Below are 8,979 nucleotides of genomic sequence, written 5' to 3' on the forward strand. Positions count from 1 at the left end.
GCTAGTGCCAGGCCTACTTAAATAATGAGAGTGGGGACAGGTGGCCCCTGAAGATGGCGAGGAGCCATCAGAAGACAGCCAGCGGCCATGTGAGATGGGATGGGAGTGGAAGGAGGCATCCTGGAGCTTCGTGAGACCCACTTTGTCCTACAACAGGCAGGACTGGGTCCCTTATGGGGCCCCAGCTGCAGCCACCCCCCTTTCTCTCACATCAGCCTGGGGTCCTGGGCTGGCTCGGCTGGCCCCACCTTCTCTTTCTTCTCCAGGTGTCCGCACTGAAGGGACAGCTGCAACAGGAGCTTCGGAGGAGCTCAGCAGCCTTCTCCCCCATGTCCGGCCCCGCAGGGGAATGAGCCCCTTCCTGGCTGGCATCCTGGAGAGCAGCCGCGGCCAGGTAGAACAGCAGCCCCGTCCGCACGGTCTGCCCAGGCCCTGGCCTGTCCGGGCCACCAGAGCTCGGCTGGAGGAGGGGAGGAGCCGGGTGGCAGTGCCGAGGGCTGAGGGCCGGGGACGCCAGCAGCCTCTTGGCATCATCCGTGGGCCCCACCTCAGTCCGGTCCCTCCCTGGGATGAGCCTCCAGGTCCCATGGGAGCCTCCTTGAGTGACTGAGCCAAAGCCGGTGTCAGGGAGACCCCCTTTGCCTCTGGCTGGCCCTGGAGCGTGGGCTCAATGGGAAAGAGGAGGGGAGCCTGGGAGTCAGAGACCCAGGCCTTCCCCTGGCTTTCCAGAGCTCTCTCCGTCTTAGTTCAGAGTGTTTGTCAGGAAATTCCTCAGAGTTCAGAGTCCCTGTATTTTTATACCTTTTTACAGTGTTAACGGTTCAGAACTGTTGTGTTTTTTGTAGCAAGGAGACCTCATTTTCTAAAAACGGTTTGTACAGACGTGTCTCTTCACTTCTGCACCTGAGAGATGGGGGCGGGACCCTGGGGCCTGGGCCAGGAGGGATGAGGCCCCCGGCCAGGGGTGCACAGGGAGAGGGGGAGGCTTGAGAAGGGCTGTGGCACTTCCCAGCCTCACAGAATGTCGGCGCGGGGAGCGCTCTGGGGTCCTGGGCCCCCGGTCCCAGGTAACTGGGCTGTCACCCAAACTGCTCGGCTCCACTCCTTCCAGCCACAGCTCTCCGGCCCCTCCTCAGGACAGGGCAGGCCCGGGAGTGACCCTGGGGTCTTGTCCCTGCTCCGCTGAATGAGCCCGCGAAGCTGCACGACCCCGCAGAGGCTCGGTTTGCTCGTGTGTGAAATGGGGACGCGCCCCACGGGGTGGTCAGGAGCAGGAACGGATGCAGGGCGCCCAGTGTGTGCGAGGAGAACTTCCTCTCCTCCCTGGAGTCCCGGGAGTCAGGTTCTGCCCCAGCTCTGCCACCTCTAGCCGTGGCCCCTCGGTGGGTCAGTGATGCCCCTGGGCTTCCTGTCTGTAAGCCGGGGATAGTACCAGGACCCACACGCAGGCCTGTTGGGAGCGTGTGCGGGTCACGCACGGGGAGCCTGGTCCTGCGTGCGGGTCAGAGGGAGGCGTGCTAATGCCTTGCCCTGCCTCTGCCCTCTGAACCACCAGCCTTCCCCCCAAAGGTGGATCCGAGTCCTTTACACTGACCTCCTGCTTTACACCCTATATGCACTTTCTGCCTCCACATGGGCGGCCTCCCGTCTTGGCTTGTAGCCCTCTGATGACAGGGAACTCACGCCCTCACCAAGCAGCCTGGCCAATGAGGAAGCTGTGTCCCCCTGCCATGCCCCCACAGGCCCTGAGGGGGAAAGCTGTCACAGTCCATCTTTCTGGGTGGGTCACCGCTAAAGCCAGTGGGTGAGGAGGCAGGACTGGGACCGCAGAGGCAAGGCCACAGGTCACCTGAACGGTCCCTTCTCCCCAGGGCCCCAGGCAGCCTCTCAGTGAGAACAGTGTTGGGGGCAGCTGGCCACCCGCTCTGTGCTCCCAACTGAAAAATGACTGAATCTTTTGTAAAAACCATTTTAATTTTATATAAAACAAAGGTGGTCTATGCCCGGGAGCTGTAGGAAATCCAAGCAGACCAGCTGGGGCTGAGGGGCATAGCCTGCCTCGAGGGGCTGGGGGCTGGGGGACTGTCCTCAGAGGGACTGAGAAGGCACATCAGAGGCCCGGGTCCCACCGAGAGGCCTGAGATGCCCCTCATCTGGGCAGCGGGGAGCCCCCCCTTGTGCCCCAGGGGTGGCCTCAGGCCGGGAGAGGGGCCTGAGACGAACCCTCAGGGCCACAGTCCACTAACTTTTTACAGAATAAAAGGAATGGGAAGCTGGGGAGAAAAGCACCAGGTCAGGCAGGGCCTGAGGGCCCCGGATCCGTGAAGGTCCAGGGCGGGGTGAGGGGGGGGTGCCAGCTCCGCCCTAGCAGCCCCCACAGCTCCTGGCGCAGGAGGCCGCCACGGATTGACAAAGGCCACTGCTGGCCATCACGCCACATTTGGAGAACTTGTCCCGACAAAGGTCAGCTGCGGTGGGGGCGAGGAGTTGGGGTCAGGGTGGGGCTGGGGGATGGAAAACCACTGCCCCCTTCTCCACCCTGTGATAGGGAATGTTCCAAGGGAGGGGGCTCAGGATCCCCCCCGGATGTGGCCCTGGCGCAGAACATGTGCTTAATAAACACCCAGTGGGAGGGTGGGGGGGCAGGGAGGGGTCTGGGGTGCAGGCCTTCCTACCTCGAAGGAGCTCCTCGTGGGCACAGACCGTGCGGACACAGATCTCCTTGTTGACCACGTACACACGGCGGAGGCTGGGGAGACGGAGCAGGGATGGTGGCGTCAGCCCACCCTCACCCCGCCCCACTGGGGGAGCCCGAGGGTCCCGACCCCTATGTCTGGGCTCAACCAGAGTTGAGTTCCACTTCAGGATTCATGCTTCCCCCAAATCCCAGCTCGGCCGGGCGCCGCTGCCCGCCCTGCGCCCCGCGGCACCCCGTCCCCCGCCCTGCCTGTGCTCACCTGTAGAAGCAGACCTCGTTGAGACACTGTTTGCACGGCTTGTGGATGGAGTAGAGGCGGGTGCACGGGTACTGCTCCTCGCGGCAGTCTGGGTGATGGGCCGGATCAGACTAGGGGCTGCAGCCTGGGGCCCCAAACTGGGGGGGAGCCCCCAACATTGCCCACCAAGACTGGCTGTCCTATCAGGGTCTAGGTCCACCCTGCACCCTCTGGCCCACACGCACGCAGGCGCGCACAGACGCACAGACAGCATTGCGGGGCATCCGGGGGCTGCCGGATTTTATACGTGTTTATGTGCGCTCAGATTCGCAAACACCCTTGGAAGCATGTATTCAAACACAACCGCGCCCACACGCACACGGTCACGGAAGTCCACACCAACCACACAGGGCTGTGCACGCTCACAGAACCGCACCCTAACACTGAGCTCACAAGGGGGGGAGTAGCCCTCAGTCTGGCTCCCGCAGGCTCTTGGGGGCGGCACAGGGCTCGCTCGGCTGGCCTGGGCTTCTGGTCCCCTCTTGGCATCACCTGCCACGAGCACCACCCAGTCCTGCTGGCTGGCAGGCAGGAAGCCCCCAGCACATTTCCTTTCTCTTTCCAGTGTCTGGGGGGTAGAGGGCCCTTCCTGAGCCTGCAGCCAAGCCCAGGGGCAAGGGGGTCCCCTAGAGCTGCCCGAGGGGTCCTGGAGTTGCTGGCCTTAAGCAGGGGCATGTCTGCAAGCCGCTGACCCTGCCGTCTACCCAGCAAAAGCAAAAGGCTTGGCTGTCTCCATCCTACCAGCACCGCACCCCACTCTACCCTGACTCCTGGGGCCGTGCCTCCGTTTCTCCAGCTCTCAGGGAAGCTCTTACCCAGAGGCCCAGGCTCCGTGGGCTCTGTCTCCACATTTCCTGGTGCTGGTGTTGGGAGAGGGGCAGGCAGAGATCACTGAGAGGGGTCCATTCAGAGCACCTGCCCCACCCTGGTACAGACCAGCCGCTCCCAGGCTCGGCAGGAGCCGGCCGCCTACCTACGGTGGGGGCCGCGATGACTTCCTGTTGGACTTGCTGTTGGGACTGGAACTGGAACTGCTCCGCGGGGGGCCGAGGAGTCACCTCTGAGACAGGGGACAATCAGGGAGTCCACGCCATTCTCTCCACCCCAGCACCCAGCTGCCCGCCCGCCCGCCCGCCCCGCCCTTTACCTTGATAATCGTAGTAGTCCGGGTTGTCTAGAACAAAGACAAATGTGGAATTGTCGGGGTTTGGGCAAGCTGTCAGTCCCAGGGGCCAAGGAGGTCACGGCTAATCCCAAGACTACCCCTAGGACTTCCACCCCCCTTCCCACTGGGTCCCCAGCTGAGTCAGGCACACCTGGGAGCCAGGCCTTGATGACATGGCAGGGTGTGGGGAGACCTGGGGAGGGCAAGGCCCTTACCTATCTGGTCACTGTACTGGGTGTACTGGACGTGGTCTGGGAACGGAGGCAGTGGGTCTAGGTCATATTGGCCCTGAGCCAGCAGGCCTGCTGTGAAGAAGTAAAGCATGAGGGGTTGCCCTGCAGGGAAGGACAGCAGGGGCCCCGAGGACTTCTGGGGAGGATAGGTAGATAGAGGTCCCAAGCACAGGCCAGTAAGACCCTAAGATTCTACAACCAGACTCTTAGATCCAAGGGAGCCAACTCCTTCCTCAAGCATAAAGGCCCTTACACTCCGGGCTCCCATGTCACCTCACTGACTTTTGGCCTGTCATCCCCATCCTAGCTTTCTGGCTATTCCTGGAACTGTGTACTCCTATCTGCCCCAGGGCCTTTGCACTTGACTCCCTAGGCCTGTAATCTTGGTTAATTTCTCCTCCTTCAGGTCTCAAGTAAAAATTCAGTTCTGCCAAGAGGCCCTCACTGGCCCATCCACCCTCTCCATCCCATTCTTCTGTTTATTTCCATCACAGCACTGGACACACTGACATTTATCACATCGACTTGGTATACCAGCTTCCCTTCCCTAGACGGGCAGCAACGAAGGCAGGGATCTGTCTGCCCGGTTCATTACTGTATCCCCAGGGTGTAGGCCGGTGCCTGGCACATGTAGCTCAATTAGTGTCTGTTAAATGAATAAATGTTAGATCCCCACCGATACCTCCTCATTTGACCAATAGGAATCACTCCACGGTCAAGACTGTATAGGGTGGGTCTGGAACCCAGACCTAGAGACTCCCTGCCTTGCATGCCTCTCCCTTCTACACATCGGCTCCCAGGAGGGTCAGTACAGTAGAGGAAAAGCATGGACTCCCGGTGCCTGGGTGTGTGCCCACTGCCCAGAGCCCCAGCCTGGCTGCTGCTGTGGAGGGTTGGGGTGAGGGCTGGGGTGGTGCCTCCGACTCAGGGAGGGGTTGGCCAGTCCAGTCTGTGGTCTAGCAGGCAGGAGGCCCTGCCACCCGGGGAGCTGAGTTCTGGCCACAGGGCCCAATAAAGGCTCACTGCCAGCTCCTCACCTCCGCCCACACCAGGGGAGCCCCGCGGCCCCAGGAGCACTTACCAGGCAGGAACAGCAGGAAGAAGTAGGCAGCTCTCATGGCTACGAGGTGAGGCAGTCTGGGCTGGTGTCAGGACAGCTGGAGGAAGAGGAGGGGCAGGCTGTATCTGGCCCACGCACCCAGGACTGCAGAGCCCACCTCTGCTCCCCCGCGTCAGCCTGGAGAAGGAGGCGCTCAGACTAAAAGCCAGCCATAGGGAGGACGAGGAGTCGGGTGGGGCGGGGCAGGGCAGGCAGAGCTACTTTGGAGGGACATCTGCTGTCCCCCATGGCCCACCAGCTGTTCAGGTCCCAAGGGACCGGGCCTCCAACCCTTCTCCAGTGCTGATCATGCAAATGGACAGAACCCACCCTGCCCCTCTCACTAAGGGAGACTTTCTTGCCCCCCACTAGCCTTGACTCCACTCTCCTAGCCCACAGCCATGCCCTCCTCCTGACTCAGCGCCTTCTGGTGTCTCGTGCCCTGATGGCATGAACTCCTGACCCCAGGCCCATCCTCAGGACCCCAGTCCCGCTCAGCCACCACCATAGCCGGGACTCCGCAGCGTCTGCCAGACCCACCACCTGTTCCCAATTAGCCCCCGGGCCTTGAGTGTCTTGCTCTGCAGGAAACCACATGCATGCATGGGCCCCAGGGGCCGAAGGGCAGCCAGGCCTGGGCAGGGCTCCCACCCCCAGAAGATTCCTCTCCTGCCAGGCCTCCGGGCCTCCTAAGACCTGGCTGTCTTCATCCCAGACTCACGAGACTAAGGTCTATTTGTCTGCAGCGGCAGGAAACACTTAGGGTGGAGTCTGAGGAGAGTTTCTCTGGATCCTAGAAGGGCAGCACTGGAGGGACCATGATGTCACCCAGCCCAGGGGTTCTGAGCCCCCTAACAGCCTATGACGAGTGTTGCACGGGTCATTTTGCAGGGAGGGGACAGTGGTCCGTAGCCTTCACCAGGCTCTTGAAGTTCAGGAACTACGGTCTTTGGCCACACCACGGGCTTGGCAGCGTCTCCGGGTCCCGGTGCGCAGTCCCAGCGCCGTGGGAGGCAGTCTCAGGACTGTCATCCTTCTGCCGGCAGTGCTGGGAGAGAGCCCAGGGCTCATCCCCCCAGGAGGGCCCCTCCCACCACGGCAAAGGGAGTTCTTCCAGACAGCTAACGGGAGCCCTGACTGCCCCCAGGGTGTCTAGAGAGAGGGGAAGGAAACGTGGGCATCGGTCCCTCTTCCCTCCCAATCCTGAGCCTTCTGGGACCCCCCGCCTGGCTCACACATTCACCACCTCCCTTCCTTACTGGGGTGCGGTGGGGTGGGGTGGAGGAGATGAGACCCATGACTCAAGCTGCCCCAGAGGCAGGGCACATCTGGCTCCCCACATTCCCATTCTGAAAACCCTTGGCCTTCGCATGGTAGGAGGGACCAAAAAAACCTGGAGCTCTTTCCTGGTAACTCCCCACAAGGCCTCACCGTCCCCTCCTTGTCCCCATGGGCTGGTGGCAGCCAGGCCAGTGCAACTGTCACCACTCAGAAAGAGGCCCTGAGTAGGGGCCTAAGGGGCCTTAAGAAGTGGGATGGGGGCTGTCGGTCCCCCAAACTCCTCCTAGGCCTCTCGGCCTTCTGCACGGAGTCTTCCTCCCTGGGAGGGTCTGGCACCCAGGCCCAGGCATATTATTGGGGGAAGGGGCCCCCAGGGCAAGGGGTGTGGGAGTAATGGATCCTCCTGGGGGGACCACATCTCCAAGCATCTCTGTCTAGACGATGGATTTTGGGGTGTGGGGGAAGCCCGGACCTGCCTAGGAGGCGGCCCCCCTCTGGCCCCTTCCACAGCTGGGGACCCCACCCCAAGTGGGCAGGAGGGGATGAGCGGGGCCTACTCAGAGCCCCGGACCCCACACTCCCCGGGGTGGGGGGTTGAGGGACCGGCTGCGGAGCGGCGGGAGGGGGGGAGACCAGATGTGGCGGCGCACAGCTGGGAACAATCAGACGCCTGCGAGCTCGGCGGCTCCCCGCGCCCTCCCGGTCTCGGGTGTCCCTTTGTCTCTCCGCGGCTGTGGCCCGGCTGCTCCCACCGACGCCCCCACCCCACACGCGGCAGTTCAGCCTCCCGGGGCGAACGAGAGGCCCCCCCGCCCCGACGTCCCAACTCGGGCTCCCCCAAACTCCCCCAAACTCCGGCCCCCCTCCAAGCGACTCCAAACCCCCCAAGTGCCTTCTTAGCATCTGCTCAGACGGCCCCGGGTTCAGGAAGCCCGGCAGCCGCCCCCAGGCTCGGGGGCCCGCGGAGCCCCGCACCCCAGGCTCCCCGGACCCCTTAGCGGCCCCCGCCGCCAGGCCCGCGCCTACCTGGTCGGGTCACTCCGCCACCAGCTCCTAGTCCGCCCGCGGAGCCGCCCCTCCGCCCGCTCCGAGCCCCCCTCCGGGCCCCCGACGGGTCGGCGCCCGCCCTCCAGCCCCGGAGCCGCTGGGTCCTAACGCGAGCTCAGCCCGGCCGCCCGCGGCGTCCGCGGGGCTCCAGCCCGCTTCTGGGGCGGCCTTGGGGGAGGCGCCCCGGGGGCCACCCTCACATCCGCGCAGACTTCAGGCGAGCAGGACGCCTCCCCCGTCTCCTCGCCAGTCTGGCCTGCGGTCTGGTGTGAGGTGGGATTTGGAGGACGTGTTGTTACCCCCATTTCACAGAGGAGGAAACCGAGGCTCCTAAAGGGGGGTTCACCCACGGCCACGCAGCTCTCTCCCCTCTGGCTTCTCCTAGCATCCAGGACAGCCCTCCTGACCTGCTTTCCCTCCTGCCTCTCTGGCGGTGCCTCCTGGGTCTCCCTAGCCAGCTCCAGGCGGGGGCTGGCTTCCAGAACCACCATTGCTGTCTACCCGTGGACCACAGGCTACCAGGCCAGGCCCCAAGAATGTCCCCAAGGCAACAAGGATCCCACGAGGATCCAAGTCCAAATTCATGCCTCCTGACCCTCCCCCAGATCCTGCTCTCCAAGAGGCCCCCATCTGGTCAGCAGTACCGGCATCCTTCCATCCCTCAGGCTTCCTCCCTTGCTCTTCCTCTGCCCCTGCAGCGGGCCCAGAACCCAGCCGCTGATCCTGACTCCCCGAGTCTGTGCACTGCCCCCCCACCCCCCGCTGTGGTGTAAGCCACCATTAGCTCTTGCCTGGACTCTGTAATAACCGCTAATCTAGGCCTTCCCAAGTGGACCCTGCCCTCCCTGACCCACCTCAGACGCTGGCTCCCTTTTAAAGTACCTGGGAAAAAAGCCGAACTCGCCTGTGACACCCCCCCCCCCCCCCCCCCCCGCCCAGGACTCCACCCTTCATCTCGGTCTGGCTCTGCGTCCCCATTCCCCGCCTGGTCTCCCAGCAGCCACAATGGCCTTTGGGCAGTCCCTCACGAAGCCCTTTCCTCTGCCTGCTCAAGCTGTTTCTCCCTCCTGCAGCACGTGATGAGGTCCCCTTCCTGCAGGGGATAGACCAAACCCTCCCTTCCTCAGAGGAGCCTTTCCTTTCTCCCTGTTCCGCCCC

The 8,979-nt window shown here is 63.2% G+C and overlaps 2 protein-coding genes across 3 annotated transcripts in view; one reads left to right on the forward strand and one right to left on the reverse strand.

The window, feature by feature from the left end:
• CROCC (ciliary rootlet coiled-coil, rootletin) overlaps positions 1-1,982 on the forward strand; it is a 42,132-nt gene extending 40,150 nt beyond the window's left edge. The window contains exon 37 of the mRNA XM_026519740.4: positions 267-1,982. Within this exon, the coding sequence (XP_026375525.2) occupies positions 267-353 (87 nt within the window). The 3' untranslated portion in view covers positions 354-1,982. The remainder of the gene's footprint in view (positions 1-266) is intronic.
• MFAP2 (microfibril associated protein 2) lies at positions 1,956-7,901 on the reverse strand. Of its 2 annotated transcripts, none has more exons than XM_026519744.4 (9): positions 7,801-7,901; positions 5,476-5,551; positions 4,377-4,463; positions 4,144-4,170; positions 3,970-4,056; positions 3,812-3,856; positions 2,958-3,045; positions 2,676-2,749; positions 1,956-2,468 (listed from the first exon to the last, which is right to left on the reverse strand). In XM_026519744.4, exons 2-9 carry the CDS (start codon positions 5,510-5,512, stop codon positions 2,365-2,367), a joined length of 549 nt encoding a protein of 182 aa, XP_026375529.1. In that variant the 5' UTR covers positions 5,513-5,551; positions 7,801-7,901; the 3' UTR covers positions 1,956-2,364. The 2 variants fall into 2 exon arrangements, with proteins under 2 accessions (XP_026375529.1, XP_026375528.1); XM_026519743.4 differs by having other exon boundaries at positions 4,377-4,466.
• Positions 7,902-8,979: the final 1,078 nt, after the last annotated feature.

This window comes from Ursus arctos, unplaced genomic scaffold, assembly GCF_023065955.2.
Source record: "Ursus arctos isolate Adak ecotype North America unplaced genomic scaffold, UrsArc2.0 scaffold_32, whole genome shotgun sequence".
NCBI classification, from domain to species: Eukaryota; Metazoa; Chordata; class Mammalia; order Carnivora; family Ursidae; genus Ursus; species Ursus arctos.